The sequence below is a fragment of the Macrosteles quadrilineatus genome, unplaced genomic scaffold, assembly GCF_028750875.1.
Source record: "Macrosteles quadrilineatus isolate MER2022 unplaced genomic scaffold, UCM_ALF_1.0 Scaffold_9__3_contigs__length_116548681, whole genome shotgun sequence".
Lineage (NCBI taxonomy): Eukaryota > Metazoa > Arthropoda > Insecta > Hemiptera > Cicadellidae > Macrosteles > Macrosteles quadrilineatus.
Genome location: NW_026542602.1, coordinates 98,072,242 through 98,093,696, shown reverse-complemented (window position 1 = coordinate 98,093,696; position 21,455 = coordinate 98,072,242). Strand labels below are relative to the sequence as shown.

Genomic DNA, 21,455 nt, shown 5'->3' with positions numbered 1-21,455 from the left:
TCAACTGTGCAGGCGGTGGCAGTGCTGTAGATATCAAGGCGCTAGCTGCAATTTGGATACACGAGTCCTGATATTGCGGCGTCAACTGTGTAGGTAGAGGCAGTGTTGTAGATATCAAGGCGCTAGCTGCAATTTGGATACACGAATCCTGATATTGCGGCGTCAACTGTGTAGGTAGAGGCAGTGCTGTAGATATCAAGGCGCTAGCTGCAATTTGGATACACGAGTCCTGATATTGCTGCGTCAACTGTGCAGGCGGTGGCAGTGCTGTAGATATCAAGGCGCTAGCTGCAATTTGGATACACGAGTCCTGATATTGCTGCGTCAACTGTGCAGGCGGTGGCAGTGCTGTAGATATCAAGGCGCTAGCTGCAATTTGGATACACGAGTCCTGATATTGCTGCGTCAACTGTGCAGGCGGTGGCAGTGCTGTAGATATCAAGGCGCTAGCTGCAATTTGGATACACGAGTCCTGATATTGCTGCGTCAACTGTGCAGGCGGTGGCAGTGCTGTAGATATCAAGGCGCTAGCTGCAATTTGGATACACGAGTCCTGATATTGCGGCGTCAACTGTGTAGGTAGAGGCAGTGCTGTAGATATCAAGGCGCTAGCTGCAATTTGGATACACGAGTCCTGATATTGCTGCGTCAACTGTGCAGGCGGTGGCAGTGCTGTAGATATCAAGGCGCTAGCTGCAATTTGGATACACGAGTCCTGATATTGCTGCGTCAACTGTGCAGGCGGTGGCAGTGCTGTAGATATCAAGGCGCTAGCTGCAATTTGGATACACGAGTCCTGATATTGCTGCGTCAACTGTGCAGGCGGTGGCAGTGCTGTAGATATCAAGGCGCTAGCTGCAATTTGGATACACGAGTCCTGATATTGCTGCGTCAACTGTGCAGGCGGTGGCAGTGCTGTAGATATCAAGGCTGCAATTTGGATATCAGCTGAAGACGATTAACTTTAATATTAGTTCTGGTTCTATATAATGTATAGAATGTATACAATGTATACATCACAATGCATGTCACGTATCCGGTGTATTAAGAGGGTGATGTGATGTTTACTATATTTGTATCTTGGTATTTATATTATTTTAAAACAATTTTACACACAAACACAATATCAAGCCGCTTTTACTGCGTTTTAAACAAAGGTTTACTATAGTATATCAACCACATGTTTCATAATTATTCAATGTTCTATGTTGGCAATAAGTACATATCAATCATATGTTATTAGGCTATTAATAATTAGAGTGTTAAATAAATCATCAACAACATTAGACATTTTGTATCAACCAAGTATCTATATATTTAATACACAGTTGTAACACAGTTTTCTCAGTTATTACTGGACCGATCTACAAGATGCATGTCTCAAATTAAAGGATGTAATGCATAGATTTGCCGAACCTCCTTAGAATTTACGTTTTTTCTAAGGGCTAAGCACTACAGCCCTTCAAAGGTCGAGTCAATACAATTCTTATTGAAGATTATATTACACAGTTTATAAATGATTCGTCAGCTGTTTAATGTTTGTCAGACATTTGTTATTATTTTTATAACCTCACTTTCGGTATGTAATTATTAATCTAGAAGTTCCTAACAGACACGATGTCGATCAAGGAAAAGTGTATTTGTTAACTTATTATATGTTATTTAAACAATATTTGTAGCCTATGTTTTGGTGTAAATTTTGTATTTTCGTATACTGTATTAGTTTTCCTGCGAACTGATTTGAAGGAAAGTGCTAATTGATTTTAGGTTTGAGTATGGAAAGTGAAATAATACCCATAGTAGGGGACGAAAACTGTTTATTCCGATCAATATAATTTATTCCCTACGGCCACCAGAACAATCATAGTGAAATCCGCTTGCAGGTTGTGTAGAAAATTGCTAATGTGTGGGAAACATACAAACATTTTATCATAGGTGATCAATATTACTCAAGGTAAGTGTTTGGCGTTAAGCAGTACCAAACTTTACCTTCTGGAGATGGCGATTACGAATACGTGTAACTACAATATAAATTTGTATTTTCGAAATATGTGTTACTTTTCATGCAAAATGATCCAAATGAAAGTGGTAATTGAGTTTCAGTTAGGGTATGGATGGAATGTGAAATAATACCGAAAGTAGGGGACGGAAACTGTTTGTTCCGATCAAAATCATTTATCCCACCAGAACAATCATGGGGAAATCCACTTGCAAGTTGTGCAGATAATTGCTAATGAGTGGGAAACATACAAACATTTTATCGTAGGTGATGATGAATCTTAAGATTAGTGTTTGGCGTTCAGTAGTACCAATCTTTACCTTCTCGAGATGGCGAGTATTCTGGATATGTAGAACTAAATTTATCACTGAACTATACCCTAACCATTTTTTCCAGTAGGCACACAGGGAAGTTGCTTGAGAAACTGTGACTTACGATTTCGGTTCTGGCGAAAAAAGTGCGTGATTTGATGTTTAAAGGAAAATTTGACTCGGGTCATTACAGTGATATACATTTGATCATTTTATCATAATCCCCAGGGTGTGAAAAGTACAAAAGAAAAAGAAAAGGTGGAAACTGTGCGTAAAGAGACAACCAGAACGAAAAAAAACGTGGAGAACCATGGAATTAAAAAGTAAATAACAGTGATGGTGTTAAATGTGCTCTGGAAGTTCCTAAAAAAACGCCAACTCTTTTGAATTAGATTGGATTTGTTGCTACTGCAAATCTATGAATTTAGAGTCAGAACAGACTAACAGGGACACGACACAAGTATTTTCTCCTTATATTGTCACAAGGGGAAGGTAGCCTAAAATTAGCTCCTTATCGACATTCTGAGTTCATAGAAAATCTTATCAACATGGACTACATAGGCTATAAATAAAGTACCGTAAAAGAAACAAAAAAAAACTATTTGAATAATATAAGATCTTACAACTCTGCATTTGCAATGGTGAGTTTATAAGTCTCACTTAGAATAATCATCACTAGTGTACCTGTTGCTCGAATTCGAGCAATTGCGAAACATTACAGGCGTTATTTTAATAAGGGTCATAATTTCCGATGACTTTATAAAAGTCGAGTCAAAGATTATGGAAATACTCACGATGTACACAACAGTTAGATATAATCAAAATTGTTTGTAAATATCTTATCTTTTTTCAAAAGCTGATCTTGTTTTTTAGAGTTTTCTACAAATGTTTCCCACTCATAGCCCCATTAGGTTCTCTATAATAACGATTATAAATGAAAAAAAAACACATTATTTCTATTTCTTCTAATTCAGTTTTATTTTTTAGTAGGCCTATATCAAATTGTCCATGACATGATTTCTCGCTTTTTTCCATTGTAATAATTACACCAACGCAAGTATCGTTTACAGATGCAATACGCCAAAGAATATCATCTACGTGCAACACACCTACGTACAATCTCCAAGAAGTGGTAAAAAAAGGCAGAAACCAACCCACACAATAGACATAAGTTAACTCCATAAGAAATAATTTTAAGATTTACTGTGATATTAGGATTTTCCACTGATTTGGATTGCACATTATAACATTACATCACATATTATACATAACATAATTACATTATATTGCATAACATGACACGATGCAGAAGAAGATCGATTTTAAAATAAGAAAAAACCTTTGCAAACACTTCATTTTGACAAATTCAGTAAATCACACAATTTAAATATTAACAGCTGTTTCATTAAAAAGTAATGTAAAATTATACATATGGTCATAATGTAAACAAATCTGCTGAGGGGACTTTAAATGCCTCTGGGGCAGAGCCCCAAGGGAATTTACTTCGTTCCTCTTTTGATGGCTCATCTACTGACCAAGACCTTTCTTTAGAGACCCCTACCAAGTTTCTACGCCCAGCCGTTCTCTCAAATTAGCTGTGACAAAAACCCCGTTTTCCTCCATAAGAATAACATGGGATGGGAATTTAAAGGCCACTGGGGCAGAGCCCCAGGGGAATTTACAATGTTTCTCTTTTGATGGCTCATCTACAGACCAAGACCTTTCTTTAGAGACCCCTACCAAGTTTGTACGCCCAGCCGTTCTCTGGAATTAGCTGTGACAAAAACCCGTTTTTCCCCCATAAGAATAACATGTGATGGGAATTTAAAGGCCACTGGGGCAGAGCCCCAAGGGAATTTACCACGTTTCTCTTTTGATGGCTCATCTACAGACCAAGACCTTTCTTTAGACACCTCTACCGAGTTTCTTCGCCCAGCCGTTCTCTCAAATTAGCTGTCACAAAGAAAACCAGTTTCAAATTAATATATAGATTCTGGTAGTCTATATAATTTTAAGATCCGGGGCTCCGTTTACCATCGGATTCGTTAATACCCTCTAACACTGAACCAAAGTATGCCCAACTTTATATTATAGCCTATACGACGTATACGCAGCTGTTACTCGCAGAATGGGTCAAAGATCCGTGAAATGCGGCCAACTGCTGATGCGTGATTTAAATTACTATCTTTATTCCGCACAACGAATGTAATGAACAAGAAAACAACGAATGTAGGAATATGCATTAACAAATTATCTCCATAACATAAGTAGCTTATTAGGTTATCAGTATTGTGCAGTTCATACACCATTTATTTTTCAAATGTAACTCGAATTAATTTAAAACATTCATTTGGTTAAACTATTGGTTTGATTAACATAAATAGTTTATACATGCCCAACTATCCGTTCTACTTCATATAAAAAAGCGGTCCCTAAATAAAATACAAAGATAAACAGTATTTGTTAATTATGTCTTTTATTTTATCTATTTTTTTTTTAATTTCTAATATTATTATTTCCTGATAGCGGAAATCTCTCACGCACGGGTAGCACATGTGAGAGGCTTTTTATATTTAATGACTATGTTAGTATATTATTTTATTTATTTATATCATTGCATAACTATGAAATTTTTACTGGCAAAGTATTGTAACAATGTATTTACTTACTGAAATAAACATGATTTTGATTTGATTTTATTTGATTTGACAATATTCCCGTGGCGGAGCACGGGCGGCTAACTAGTTGTAAATAAATCTTTCCAAATGAAGCAACCTTTTCAATTATCAAAGTCAACTAAATACGCGTGCATAAACAAGGCCACGACATTTACTTACAGCAATTCAAAGAACACCAGTTTATATATGTCCGTTACCGTGATAACATCAAGTAAAAATTATCCAGTTTTGACGAAATTTTTTAGAAACCTGTAAACCTACAAAACACCAGTGTCTGTGTGTATTCGAACGAGTTCTCGAACCAGCATGATCGGACTATTTATAGGAACGGGGGGTTGAGGTTGACGTCAACTCAATGTTTCACTCTTACTTAAGGAGGCTAGCAGCCATCTTGGATAATTTCAATTTCAAACAGCTGCTAATGATTTTATTATCATCCAAAAATATTTTTTCGAACACCAAAGTGATTATAATTTAAATGTCTAGGAAACTGTGAGATTAGAAATTTCCTTTGTAGTTTTAAATTGTTTTGCAAGGGAGTCCAAGGAAGTCAAGGTGGCCTTCTTGTATTTGCCCGCCATAATAGCAATGTTAATTTCGTTAGATTTAAACAGCCACTGAATAGTAATTTACCATCTCAAAATATTTGTTTAGTACCAAAAGTGAGTGTAATTTAAATATCTCGTTCATTAAAATATTATAAATTGTCTTTGTAGTTTTTTAATTGTTTTATCAGTTTAGAACGTGTAGGCTCCAAGGACTCTTAGGGGTAGATTTTACCATTTGTATGCAACCTTTTTAGCGAATTTTCCATGGAATAATACTTTAATACTTTTCAATGAAATGACAAACATACAAAGTAGGTATTTTTAGCCAAGTATGAATGGAGATGAGTGTAGGATGAGTGGCGAGTGGCGCGATCTTGTTGTCTTGTTAGTGACAGGCCGACATACTACTTAGACACAGGCTAATTTAAACTAAGGGACCTACAGTTTATAGTGGAATCCGAACCACATTTTTGCCTTGGTATTAACGAATTGGTCTAATTATTAGGATAGTATTAAATATCAATTATTTAAGATGGGGACGCAACTATTTGCGTACGGTATTTGAGCCCAAATATGAGTGCAGGATGAGTGTAGGATGAATGGCGCGATCTTGTACTGCAGAGAGCCGTAGTACTAACTAGTGCAGACGTTAATCCACACCAGGGAGTATCGTATCCACAGTGCATGCCTATAAATATCCACAATTCACCTCCTAGTAGCTGGATTACAGGACGTCGCCACCGTCCCAGTAGGCTATTAATAAGGTATTACCATAGGTTAAGACCTGGATCCGGGACTGATTTACTTTTTCGTTTTCACGCCCCCAGAGGTTAAAAAACACCATTCTTCAAATTCATATGTGTGTGTGTGTCCATAAGTGTGATAATATCGAACAAAAATTATCAAATTTTGATGAAATTTGGTACAAACGTGTAAACCTATGTTTATTCGAACAAGTTTGTGACCCAGCATGATCGGACTATAGGAATGGGGTTTTATGGGGTGGATATAAGTTTTTCCCATTTTTTACCCTAAAAACATAAAGTTTCTTTCCAAAACCATTTTCCCCTGAAATCACAAAAAATACGTCAAAAAACAATTGTAATAATATTATACTAGTTTACACGTTGCTCCAAATCGAGCAATTGCAAAGAAGTAGTTATTTAAAAACAAATAAAAGTCATCATAATTTCCGATGAGTTTAAAAGACTCAACTCATAGATTCCGTACCTAACAGTTCGATATAATCAACATCTCTTGTGGGGTACACGGAAGGAGCCTCCCCGAAGATTGCTGACGACATACCACAATCGGGCGTACCCTGGGCAACGTTATCTTTAACGGCTAATTCTTCCAACACCGGAACACCAAGCGAGAACCATGAATACCGGCAAACGGCTTTTATCAAAGCCAACTTTAATAACAACCTCAATCAATATCAAATCAAATCAAATCAAATCAAAATGCCTTTATTCTTGAGCGCTTCTCAATACAATATTGGTTTACAGAATAACTCACGTCACTAAAACTAAACATTTAAAAGTCAAATATCTAAACAAATTATGTACAAGAATAAAAAATCAACAAAAAATTACCTGCCTGCTTTACAATGTATTTTAACCTTTTTTTTTGAAAGCTAAGGCCGAAAGGCTTTTGATCTGATAGGGGAGGTCATTGTAAAGGGTTGGGCCAAAATAGGAGAACCCCCTCCTCCCTATTTCCAAATTAACTTTTGGAAAGTGGAGGAGGGTGTCCTGCCTAGTGCCCCGTCGAGCAATTGCTCCACGTGTCACAAGTCTCTCCACCAGGTATTTTGGTTCTCTGTGAGATAATACCCGATGGATGAGACAACAAGTTTGCACTCTGCATACAGCATCGGCTGGCAACAGACCAGCAGAATCCCGGAAAGAGGATATGTGTTCCCGCTTATGAAGTCCGTAGACAAAACGAACTGCGGTGTTTTGCAGCCTATTAAGTCGGTTCATATCCTCCCGGGAAATACTGTTTCCGTATGCAGGAATGCAGTAGTACATCACTGACAACACCAGAGACTGAACTAACTTCAGTTTTGCAGTCTCTGGAAGAATCGAACGGAATCTGTACAGTCCTCGCAGCCTTCCCAAAACAATTTGAGAAACGTAAGTGATGTGGTTGGAGAAGGTAAGACCACTGTCAAGAACCACGCCCAAAGTCCTGACAGTGTCACAAACCCTAAGCTTTTCATTGTCAAGTTGAATATGCACTTCACCGTCGCAGATTTCTTGGATTACGATGGGTGGTGATCCAATGTGGATCACTGTGCATTTTTCAACATTCAACTTAAGGCCGTGCTTCCTTGACCACTCACTTATTCTCTCAAGATCCATGTTTGCATTCTCAAAGGCGCTGTTGAATGAGCCGATTGGGTAGGAAAAATGCAACTGGCAGTCATCTGCATATGCATGCACATTACAGTGACGTACACACGTGGTAAGGTCGGCTGTGTAGAGTGTAAACAAGATGGGTCCCAGACAACTCCCCTGCGGGACTCCCCTAAGAAATGATTTTATAAATTAAACTTGAAATATTGAAGGGCTTTCACCGAACAAAGAAATTTTACTTTCGGACTTGTGTAAAAAACGAAATTGTGACATCCTGGTCATGCAAGAGACTCATAGAAGTATAACGGACCATAGGCCAAAAATTAATGGCATGAAACTTATTCTAGAGAGACCACATGGACAATACGGTAGTGCAATATTTGCAAAGCCAGATTTAACGATCCTTTCAGTGGCATTGATTTGTAATAGCGACATAGAAATTCTGACAGTGGAACTCCAGTCCTGTACAGTAACGTCCATCTACAAACCACCAAATGTGCCTTTCCGTTTTGCTGAACCTGCAAATTTTAGAGAAAAGAGGAATAAGTTTGTAATTGGAGATTTCAACTGCCACAGTACGACATGGGGCTACAGCCAAACTGATGAGAATGGAGAAGAACTTGAGTCCTGGCCTGAAAGAAACGATCTAAAGATCATACATGATCCAAAGTTACCAGCATCTTTTAACAGTGGAAGGTGGAGGAAGGGGTACAATCCAGACAACATCTTTGTGAGTGACCTTGTTGCACAGCAAACAGTAAAGCTAGTTGAAGACCCTTTCCCTCGGACACAGCACAGAGCAATTACCTTTCTTGTCACCGCTGTGGTGAGCCCCCAATCTGTTCCTTTCAAAAGACGTTTTAATTTCAAAAAAGCTAGATGGGACCTATTTACTGAAGAGCTAGACATAGGCGTTGCTAATCTGCGAAAGGGTTGAAAGGCATATGAAGATTTTGTAGCACTTGTCAAGAGTATATCCAGGAAACACATCCCGAGAGGGTGCCGTAGGGAATATATTTCTGGCCTGACAGGGGACTCTCGTCCCATCTTAGAGCGGTATAAAGAGCTTTATAATGAAGACCCTTTTTCTGACGATACATTTGAGGCGGGCAAGGAACTGCTTGCAACCCTGACCGAGTCAAGAAAGGAAAGATGGAGCAATTTGATAGGGGCACTAGACATGAAGCAAAACAGCAGGCGTGCCTGGAAACTGCTAAAAAATCTCAGTAATGACCCAACTGCACCGAAGAACCCGCTGACAAATGTTACGCCGGATCAGATTGCACATCAGCTGCTCATTAATGGGAAACACCATTCAAAAAGTAAGAACATGAAGATCGAAAGGGAAGTCGAAGATGAGCAGCATTCTTTGGAGACCCCTTTTACAGCTGATGAACTCTACACTGCAATTCAGCAATTGAAAAACAATAAGGCTGCTGGACCTGATGAGATAAGAACAGAGCAAATTAAGAACTTTGGTGCTGCGACAGTCACCTGGGTTTTGGACCTCATGAACGACTGCATTACATCCATGCAGATCCCAAAAACATGGAGGAAGGCAAAAGTAGTACCCGTTCTGAAGCCGGGCAAGGAGCCAACTGATGCAAGAAAATTCCGTCCTGTTTCCTTGTTGTGTCACCTATACAAAGCTTTGGAACGCATGGTGTTAAATCGAATTTCCACAACAGTAGGCAACCTTGGACTGAGCATGACAGTAGCTGCGTAAAATAGCATTTGTCATCATCTGGCCGCAGGGTTGTTAGTCTTGACCGAGTCATTGGCCTGTTTTCACTACTCTGGGTCTGGCATACGGGTATACGCCCTGAACTGAACCCAAAAAGTGGTTTTCAAAGTGATGTCTGTCTGTGTGTGTGTGTGTTAATGTCTACAGAACTACAGACCACACCTGTCGTCCGATTTTCAAAGAAATTTGGTAGGTAGGTACTAATCCATCTCCAGGGTTTTTTTTCATTTTTAAATTTTTTATTTTTAATGATGATTTTTCCATAGAAACCCATAATACCCCCGCCGCAGCAAACCTGCCGACTAAGCGAATTTCCATTTGTCTGAATTGATTTTCAGTTAAATATATTTTAACTAGCAGAGTACCCGTCCTTCGTACGGGGTTGGCATATAAGTATCAAATGCTTATAGCAGTTATGAGTGAGGACATGGTTTAAGAAATTTCGGTTCTTTTTGAAGTTCGTTCGCTACGCTCACTCACCTTTAGGTTGGAGCTCGTTCGCTGCGCTCACTTTCCTTCAGGTTAGCTCGTTCGCTACGCTCACTTGCCTTCAGGTTAGCTCGTTCGCTACGCTCACTCGCCTCCAGGTTGAAGTTCGTTCGCTACGCTCACTCACCTTTTGCTGTTGTCATAAATGTAAAAGAAATAATAGTGCTAGTGCTGCACCCTGTTGGTAATCCTTGTAACTTTTAATGCTATTGAACATCATAGAACATAACCAACTTGTTTAATTGAAACAGCTGTTAAGATTCATTAATTCCATTTCTCATAAGGTTAACATGGGAAACTCCAGAGCCACTGGGGCGGAGCCCCGAAGGATTTTTTGGGATAAAAATATGCCTATATGTTAATCGGGAATGTGAGCTATCATCATGCCAAATTTCAGCCCGATCCGACCAGTAGTTTTTGAGATTAGCTCATACAAACACACACACAGACACCACCTCTTCTTTATAATAGTATAGATAACATTAGGTTTAACGAGTACCTAGGTTTGCTGCTACAAGGAAACTAATAGTGTGTTTTTGAGTAAAATATTGATAGCTTAGTACAAAAAAAATTTGCCAAGTTTGATCAAAATATATCCATAAACAAGCAAACTACAACATTTGACAATATTCTCCATAAGAATAACATGGGAATTTTAAATTTACAATTTTTTTAATTTTCTCCGTTACTAATAATCGAACAAAAATACTTTTGTATATACTAAATTATTTGTTTTTTTAACCTCTTTAAAAAGGTCTAAAGAGAAATCGGGAAATTTCGTGTTTTGAGGGTCAAAAGTGAGAAAAACCAATTTTTACCCCATAAAACCCCCCGTAAAGCCCCGTTCCCATGGTCCGATCGTGCTGGTTCGCGAACTCATTCAAGCTTATCCTGCTTTACACCTTTAAACCAAATTTCATCAAAATCGGACAAAAAATACTCAAGTTATCGCGTTCACGGACGTATATATATATATATATATATATATAAGTCTATATATATATATATATATATATATATATATATATATATAAGTCTATATATAAATATATATACATATATAAAAATTTGAACGAATGGTGTTTTTGGCCTCTGGGGACATCAAAATGAAAAAGTAAATCGGTCCCGGGTCTAGGTCTTACCGTGCCACCTACGGTAATACAGTAGCTACTTCCCTATAGGGAAATTCGCTAAAATAACAAAAAAATCAGATTTTCTCAAAAATGGCCCAAACGATTTTGATAAAAATCATTCTCTTAGAAACATTTAGTCCAAATCAGCACACTCAAACAAAATACATACCGTAAAACGCACCTACAGCACTTTGGCAAATTGCTCTAGTTTGATGAGGTAAAAATGTTTACGCCATACTACATTATTTTGACAAGCTTCCCACGCAAGGATTTAGTCCAGAAAACAGCTGTTTGCCGCCAGCTTATTCAAATGGTGTTTCATTGCGTACTACTGTACTGTAATGAGTTTTACCGGACACCAATCAGCTGATTATACTGTATTTAGGTGGCATTGCATGGTTATAAACAAAAACATAACCTCTCTTAGAGGTAATGACTAGCGATTTTTGTTCTTTAGTTGATGGAAATATATAAGGATTTGTACAGATTTAGTAGTATGGCGTAAACTATCGTACGTAACTCGTCCAAAATGTGTGTACCGGACTCGTATGATAATCCCGTACTCGACTTCGTCTCGCACAGGAACGACCACACTCGTCCGGTAAACACTTATTTTCAGGACTAGTAACGTACTATACTATTCCTTAGAAGTTGGGCCACAATGTGTTGTTACTGAAAAATTACCAGATTATGAAATTCAATCAAGATATTATTAGAGACAGATGTGGAATAAAGAGGCGTTTTTTTAAGTAAAGGAATAAAGAGCACAAGTAAGATTAAAGCATGAACACAAAAGTTTTATTACACTTTTACATACTATATGAACAACCAAAAACACAGCAAAATAAATTTCAGTTGTGCTACAGTTACTTTTGAAACTCATACTATTTTATGCAGATCAACAATAACAATACAAAAAAAAATGCTGTGTGCAAATTAATAATTTTTTTACAGTCAGGTTCAATTAACATTGCAAATGGATAAATACTAATACTGTAACATTAAGGTTAAAGACAAAATGAACAAAAAATGTTTAATAATTTTGCTATCTCAATTGTTTGTTGTTACAAAATTTTAGAAATTAAAAGTGAATTAGAAAACAAAAACATAAAACGTAGTACCATCTTATTTACTGTTTTTCATATAATAATTATAATAATAGTATAAAATTTGTTCACAATTGATGAACTGGCTCAGCCAGAGTAGGCTATGTGTTTGTAGCTCACTCTATGAAGGCCAATCATGTCTATACCACAAGATGTTTAAACAACCCTAGGTAAGACCAGTTAGTGGCAGGATTATTCGTTATAAAGGGTTGCCCGTAAATTAAGGTGTCTATGAAGCTCCTAAGCGAGCTAATTCAAATCTGAGACCAAGGCTATGCAGTTTCGATACTTCATACACTACTACTATTCTAGCACTCCCACAACCCCATGTGATGATTAGTTTGTCATAGTAGCTTAAAACAATGTGAGGGTAAACCGATGCTCAAGCCACATGATAAATTGCATTCCACACTTAGATTTCTGTGGGGGGTCCACCCCTATTGGGACCCCACTTGTCAGTTGTAGATTAACTGATGTGTATGCTGAAAAGAGTTTAGGCATACAAAATGGGCATAAGTGGTTAAGGTTATTTCAGAAGGTCAAAAATTTCCTCAACAAGGCCGGCAGTGTGTTCATTAGTTTCCATCAAGATTGTGATTAAAGTTAAGAGAACTTTGCTTGCTGATCAACTTGTTTCAGACTTGTAGGGTTTGCTGTGTTCCTTGGTAGTCTTGGTAGTGTCGTCCCCTATCACTGTAGCAATCAGTCACACTGCGATCTATATGTAAAACTTCCCTGATTTTAGCCTCATACAAGAACGATGAACACTAAAAAGCAGCCTGTAGAGATTTACAATCACCTCCAAACTTTCCCTACACTTTAAATGTATTTTTAATTTCTAAAGATTTTACTTTATTCACATCAGTCAACTGACTATCGACTCTAATAGCTGTTGATGCCTTAGGCCACAGAGATACAATCACTGGACCCAAGCGAAAGGGAGCGTTGATTTTCCTTCACATATTCTTTTGCTAGTATGACAAGACTTATCATTGCATCATAGGACAGGGTGGGAATTGGCTAAAATCGTAATAGATGAAGTAAAGAAAATGGCGAGGGTCATAAGGGGAACTCAGCGGAGACATTTATTTATGGACAAGTTTAGTATTTTTTGTGTTGGCCATGTTAATTTATACTTCGTTCACAATATTTATGCAGTTTTAGGGGATGAAATCTATCACTTCCACTTGACCCTTACCTTTAAATTAATAGCTCAACAGCTGATTAAGAAACATACATTAAATTTTTTTTAAAGTGGTGGGGGAACTTCCCCTCAAACCGCCTAAATATTGTGAACGAAGTATACAATGCAATCTAATTGATTTCTTGTTTACCTATTTGGAAACCTTTGAGTAACAAACCATTTGACTACAGCACTTTCATATAATTTTTGTTAGTAGAAATTTTGCATTGCAGATGACCAAAATCTTAATTGAAAGCAAGGATATTTACAATTGAATACATATTTACAGAACACAGGCCTTTTAATGGCACAGTATAACAAACTAACCCTTGTGCAGGTGTTGTATATACATACCTCATTTTGTTATCTTCTTAATATTACATTTTTATACAACAATATTCACCAAAGTAATGAACAAATATTTGTATATCTATATAAAAAATGTTAGCCAAACCTACAAGCATTAATTTTTTTAAAGTTTTTTTATCCATTAGTTAGTTTTTTTGTAAAAACAACTTAAAAGGAATATTAAAAAATATCTCTTTCCAATAGGCTGGTCTAACATTTAAGATTGATCCAAAATATTAAGTTGCTTGGTTCAAAAGAAACTAGTTTTTAAAATGAGAAAACAAAATAAAATCAGCGTAAACTCAATAAATATTTCTTTTTTATAGATCATACCGAGTTCATTGTGATATCCCATGAATCTAATGCTGTTAATCGACAAGTTTAAAATGCCTAACTATTTACTCATAAAACTTTCTTAAACTCAAATATATGAAATTATGTAACAAATATCAACATCATAAAGTTAAAAAATTATTATATATCATTACATTGAACTGCTATAATACCACAAATATAAACTACATCTTAATGTGTGGTTAGACAGAGGCAGTATCTTTTAAGTCTTCACAAAATCTTGTCAAGTTTTTAAAAAGTAGGAAATATCCATTAAGAAGTGTTCAGGCAACAAGCTGTTTGATATAAGCCAGGGTTTTAGGTCCTTCTTCTAGTACTAGAGGTGAGGTCTCTCTAAGAGCAAGGCATTCGCGTAGCTCCTTCCACTTGGTAAGAAGGACCATGTACTCTGAAACTTTGTCTCGATGTCCCAGCTTATCATATACATGGATCAGCCCTCGATAGTCATACTCTAGGCCAGAGTATGTGGCACTGTACAGTTGCAGATCTGTAACACAAACACTTGGTGAGTAGGATCATGTACTCTGAGACTTTGTCTCGATGTCCCAGCTTATCATATACATGGATCAGCCCACGATAGTCATACGGTCATACTCTAGGCCAGAGTTTGTGGCACTGTACAGTTGCAGATCTGTAACACAAACACTTGGTGAGTAGGATAATGTACTCTGAGACTTTGTCTCGATGTCCCAGCTTATCATATACATGGATCAGCCCACGATAGTCATACGGTCATACTCTAGGCCAGAGTATGTGGCACTGTACAGTTGCAGATCTGTAACACAAACACTTGGTGAGTAGGATAATGTACTCTGAGACTTTGTCTCGATGTCCCAGCTTATCATATACATGGATCAGCCGATCGATAGTCATACAGTATGTTGCACTGTACAGTTGCAGATCTATAACACAAACACTTGGTGAGTAGGATCATGTACCCTGAGACTTTGTCTCGATGTCCCAGGTTATCATATATATGGATCAGCCCACGATAGTCATACTCTAGGCCAGAGTATGTGGCACTGTACAGTTGCAGATCTGTAACACAAACACTTGGTGAGTAGGATCATGTACTCTGAGACTTTGTCTCGATGTCCCAGCTTATCATATACATGGATCAGCCCACGATAGTCATACGGTCATACTCTAGGCCAGAGTATGTGGCACTGTACAGTTGCAGATCTGTAACACAAACACTTGGTGAGTAGGATAATGTACTCTGAGACTTTGTCTCGATGTCCCAGCTTATCATATACATGGATCAGCCCACGATAGTCATACGGTCATACTCTAGGCCAGAGTATGTGGCACTGTACAGTTGCAGATCTGTAACACAAACACTTGGTGAGTAGGATAATGTACTCTGAGACTTTGTCTCGATGTCCCAGCTTATCATATACATGGATCAGCCGATCGATAGTCATACAGTATGTTGCACTGTACAGTTGCAGATCTATAACACAAACACTTGGTGAGTAGGATCATGTACCCTGAGACTTTGTCTCGATGTCCCAGGTTATCATGGATCAGCCCACGATAGTCATACTCTAGGCCAGAGTATGTGGCACTGTACAGTTGCAGATCTGTAACACAAACACTTGGTGAGTAGGATCATGTACCCTGAGACTTTGTCTCGATGTCCCAGGTTATCATATACATGGATCAGCCCACGATAGTCATACGGTCATACTCTAGGCCAGAGTATGTGGCACTGTACAGTTGCAGATCTGTAACACAAAATAAAATAATTGGTTGAATCCAGTCTTATGGCTTAGCCACACCATCTTCTACTGTATTGAGGTGGCTGTGGCAATGGCGGACGATACTGAAGTGCTCGTTTGTCCCTGTTGTAAAAAACTTTCTGAAGATATGGATAAATCCCTCTTTTGTGAAGGAATGTGCGGTTCTTGGCACCACGCCAAATGCGTCAACATCTTTGCAAAGAAATATAACGAAATTCGCAAGATAGAAGAAGAAATCCGATGGTTTTGTAAGGTGTGTGACGACAGAGTGATGAGCCTGATTATCCTGGACAGAGGCCAGCCTGGAATCGTTAGTGAGATGAATGAGATAAAAAATCACGCAAGTCAATTTGCAAAACTTGGGGAGAAGTTAGAGAGGAAAATTAATATTCTAATTAACAATAGTATCAAAACCAAAGTTGGAGTTAGCAGGATTTTAGATTCTAAAACATTGGATAACCTTTCAATTTCTTTATTACAATCAGAACCTGATTTGACATGTCTGGAACCTAACCCGGGAAATTCAAACTCTTCTATCGAACTAACAAAAAACCCTGAGACCCCATTGGTTAAAAATCAAACAGACGAAACCTATGTGGCAGTGGATCAATCAGACCACAACGGAGTAGCTCAAGTCAATGGATTGAATAGGATCCAAGAAGATGAAATTGAAATGAACACAGAGCAGAGTGAAACGGAAAACCCACTGCAGAATAAATCTAACAGCTCAATGGAAGGGCAGGAAAATAGATTGAAACAGCGGAACGTGGACCAAAGTAAAAAAAACCGTAAAGTGGAAAAGAATTCATCTAATAAAAGTGGAAACTGAAACTGCTGAAACTGAAGCGGAAAATGATGAAGTCTCGTTACCGCATGTTGAGGTTGAAAATTGTTCGCTAACCTCAAATATTAAGCTCTCATACGCGGATTCTCTAAAAATTAAGAAAACTACTGTGAAAAACGTGGCAAAAGGTGTCAAGGTGGCCCCTATCAAGAGTAGTGAAGTGATCACTTGTGCTGAACAAACTAGCCGGAAACCAGTGGTAATCAGTCTCTATTCTTCGTGTCCCGAGTGTCTCCTTAAACTACTAAGGAAGGTTTGTCTAAATACCTGAAGGAAAAAGGTGTTGAGGAGAGTGAATGTGTTGATCTCAGCCCTAGATTCAGAACATATAAGTCCTTTAAGATTGCTGTTCCCGGGCAGTCATCTCACAGGATTCTAGATCCAGGTTTTTGGCCCACAGGAGTTTTAGCCCGAATTTTCCTCCAGAAAAAACGTGGACCTAGGTAGTCTCCTTTTTAGGGAGAACAGTGTACAGAACAGTGACAACATAGTGAACCCAAATCCAGTTCTTTGGTTAGGCTGTGATAGTGAATCAAGGCCTGGCCTAGGCTAGACGTTGCATGTAAAGAAACTGAAATCAACTTAACTACCCCTGACCATAGGGCTGAAACTGGGAAGGGACCAGACCGTGTAAATATTGCTAGATTAAACACTCAGTGTGTAAGGACTAAAATAAACTTGCTTGAACTTTTTGTCGAGGAAACCAAATGTGATTTCCTTTGTGTGACTGAACATTGGCTGGGGAGAGTGCTTACTACCAAACTTAAGCTAATTTAAATCTGGTTAGTATTTTCTATTGAAGTAACCACAAAAATGGTGGTGTAGCAATTTTCACTTCTGACCAGGCCGACTGCAGGAAACTGAACCTGGATAAGTTCTGTATAGAGTTGACCCTTGAACTGGCAGCAGTGGAGATTGTTAACATTTCTACTATCCTCGTAGCCGTCTATAGATCCCCGGACGGAGTTTTTGGGGACTTTATTAACCACCTTGAACAAAGTCTGATCTACCTCTCCAGATTTGAACCTAAAAAACTTATCATTTGTGGTGACTTTAACGTTCACTTGGAGTCCCCCTCTCATGAGGAAGCAACCTTTGTGAATCTACTGCGGAGTTACGGACTGTTCATAACAACCAGACTACCTACCAGAGGACCAGCCTGCCTTGACACGGCTGCTACAAACCTCGACTCCTGTGATTACGATGTCCAAGTGGTTCATTCAATGGTGGCCGACCATGACGGAGCGGTTATCCTAAGTGTTTCTTCTGATCTGGTAAGAAATCCACTGTCTTCCAGTAGTTTTAGTCATCAGATTCTAAAGAGAGTGGTTAATGAAAATGATTTCCCTCTGCCAATTTTCCTTACGAGCTGTAAATTGGGATTTACTCCTGCAACAACCTGACTCAGAAATTGCTTTTTCTACTTTCCATGACTTGTTTAACAACAAATTTGACTCCGTTTTTCCTGTTAAGATTATAAAACCCAAAAAAAGTAGTTGATGGTAGGCCTAAAAGTAAAGCTCCTTGTAGGGTAAGTAAGACTTGGTATACTCCAGAACTTACCAAAATGCGATCCTTTCTGCAAACTCTCCATGATCACTACAAGGCTGCTAACTCGCCAGAACTTATTGCTACTTTTAGGAACCTCTACACTAGGGTAAAGAAAAAGTACAGATTTGCGGTCACTCAGGCCAAGAGAGCCTGTAATGCTAGGACAATCATGCAGTCTCCAAATCCTTGTAAAGCTGCCTGGAATCTTGTAAATAAGCATCGTACTCAGAGGTCTATACTAAATACTGAAGCGTCACCTGATGATTTTAACAACTTCTTTTTAAGTAGTGTTCAGGTCATTGTCTCTAACCTGCCTGTTTTACAGACGGACCCTCTGGCATCGATTAATGACATTCAACCAGCACTCACACTAACAACTTGGAAATTGGTGAGTACTCATGATATCATATCAATAGTTAAGAACTTCAAAAATTCTAGAAGCCAAGACATTTACGGAGTGTCCTGCATGGCCCTAAAGGCTCTTATTGATTCTTTAATTGTACCCCTCACTTGGTTAGTGAATCTATGTCTTAGTAAAGGCTCATTCCCAGATTTATTGAAAATGGCTAGAACCGTACCCATCCATAAGAAGGGTGATGTTTCCACTATGTCTAATTTCAGGCCTATTTCCATTCTACCTGTATCTTCAAAGATACTCGAAACGATAATGAAGAACCAACTCATGTCGTTTTTTGAGGACAGTAGCCTGTTTATAGATGCCCAACATGGATTCAGAAAAGGCCGCTCTACCACCACCGCCCTGCTGAGCCTAGTCAACACCATCTCTGAAGCATTTGAGCAAAATGAGTCTGTGCAGCTTAGCCTCTGCGACCTAAGCAAGGCTTTTGATGTAGTACCTCACGATATCCTCCTGCTAAAACTGGGCAAGTATGGCGTTGGCGGTGTTGTTATCAAGAGCCTCTCAAACTATCTGAGGGACCGTAAGCAAGTTGTATCTCTGCGAGGAGCCCTTTCCAGCATAGGCCATCTCTCACACGGTGTGCCACAAGGATCTGTCCTCGGCCCTCTCCTTTTTACTATAATGATCAACGACCTTCATCTGAGTGGGAGAACATTATTATTTGCACACGATACAACGCTGCTGACCAGAGGTGTAAATATTCACCAACTGCCAACAGAGGCTGAAGACCTGCTCGAGAGAGCCAAGGATTGGTTTGTTGTAAACCGCTTGAAAATCAACGATGACAAAACCCAGTCCCTGGTTTGTACGCTGAAGCGGAGAGAAGGGGAAGATGGCACTGTAAAGCTTCTGGGATTCACATTAGATCCCAGACTAAGTTGGAGCGAACACATTGCGCGGACATGTGTCAAGTTATCTCGTGTGCTCCATCTCCTAAGAAAACTTACACCAGAAATTCCTAGATCATCTCTTTTATCTGTGTACTACGCCTTATTTCACAGTCATGTGACTTATGGACTTGTACTGTGGGGGCACTCCTCAGCAGCTGAGGATATACTACTCTAACAAAAAATGGCCTTGAGGATTGTCCCATCTGCTGGGTATTTGGACCATTGCCGGCCAATCTTCAAGGAACTAGGGGTGCTCACAGTATATAGTCAGTATGTTCTGGATATTCTGATCCTACTGAAGAATAACTTGAGGGATTACAGTAAGAGAGAGGAGGTGCACGATTACCATACTAGGAAGGCCCAAAACATCGACGTTCCCCGCTGCCGTCTCAGTCGTACCTTGAGTTGCTATCCCCGTTCAGCGATTAGAATATACAATACTCTGCCTACCCAGATGCGGGAGATGGATGTGCCCTCCTTCAAGAGGGCACTAAAAGGGATACTTGTTAATAGACCGCTCTACTCCCTTAAAGAACTTGAGGATGAGCCCCTCGCAAAATAGTGTATGTCCGCCTTGCCATCCAATAGACGGCCAAGTTTTTTTTATAGTAGCCTATTTTTATGGTTTTGTAAATCTATATAAATAAAATTAGAGTTTTGTCTGTACATTGCTTAGAATAATGAACTTTTTGGTTATTTTTACATTTCATAGGTCAGAGAAACCGAATCAAACCTTATCTCAATTTCTGTCTGTCTGTCTGTCTGTCTGTCTGTCTGTCTATCTGTCATTCTCTTGGTAACGCTAAAATACGCACTTTATTACAACTACTCCTCAATAACTATAGCACTGTCCCGCCTGAAACTTATTTTCCAAATACTATACATATATGAGATGGTTTTAGACGTATTTCATCGAATATGAGACAGTTAGATATTTAACAGTAAACCCTTGAAAATCAAGTTTTTGTCGATTTTTGACGTGGAATTTCTGGAAGCCCATGTTAACCTTATGAGAAATGAAATTATTGAATCTTAACAGCTGTTTCAATTAAACAAGTTGGTTCTGTTCTGTGATGTTCAATAGCATTAAAGTTACAAGGATTACCAACAGGGTGCAGCACTAGCACTATTATTTCTTTTACATTTATGACAACAGCTAATTTGCAACCTGGAGGCGAGTGAGCGTAGCGAACGAGCTAACCTGAAGGCAAGTGAGCGTAGCGAACGAGCTAACCTGAAGGAAAGTGAGCGCAGCGAACGAGCTCCAACATACAGGTGAGTGAGCGTAGCGAACGAACTTCAACCAGGACGTGATTGAGCCATGCAAACGAGATCAGATAGTAAAAATAAAAGTAAGCCTACCGTTATAGGATCGACCGGCAGACACAGAGGTAATTTAACCTTTTATTGATTGTCATACCGATCCGGAACAACAAAAAACAACATAAAATGAAGCTATGTATAATAGTTTGGCCAGCATATCTTAAAATATGCAAACCAACTGCTGTTCGTTATATAAGAAGGTTTCAACTGAATATTATAAGATCCCCGTGCGTAGAACGGGTACACAGCTAGTATTGTATATAGTTTTATTTTATTATATTATAAATTATGACACAATCTATCAGACTAGATCTGTCAAAGATGCAGGATTCAAGTATCAAGTATTAAGTATTTACTATTATCCAGATTATATTTGGACAGAAATAAAGCAAGCTGACAGATTCCCCGTAATAATAATTGAAAAATCAGAA

General features: G+C 38.6%; 1 protein-coding gene across 1 annotated transcript in view; it reads right to left on the bottom strand.

Annotated features, from left to right (window-relative positions):
* Nucleotides 1-12,038: 12,038 nt before the first annotated feature.
* The window catches only part of LOC129003651 (amyloid protein-binding protein 2-like), a 52,348-nt gene continuing 42,931 nt past the window's right edge, over nt 12,039-21,455 (bottom strand). Inside the window, exon 8 of the mRNA XM_054431950.1 lies at nt 12,039-14,740. Coding sequence (XP_054287925.1) covers nt 14,517-14,740 — 224 coding nt within the window. The 3' untranslated portion in view covers nt 12,039-14,516. The remainder of the gene's footprint in view (nt 14,741-21,455) is intronic.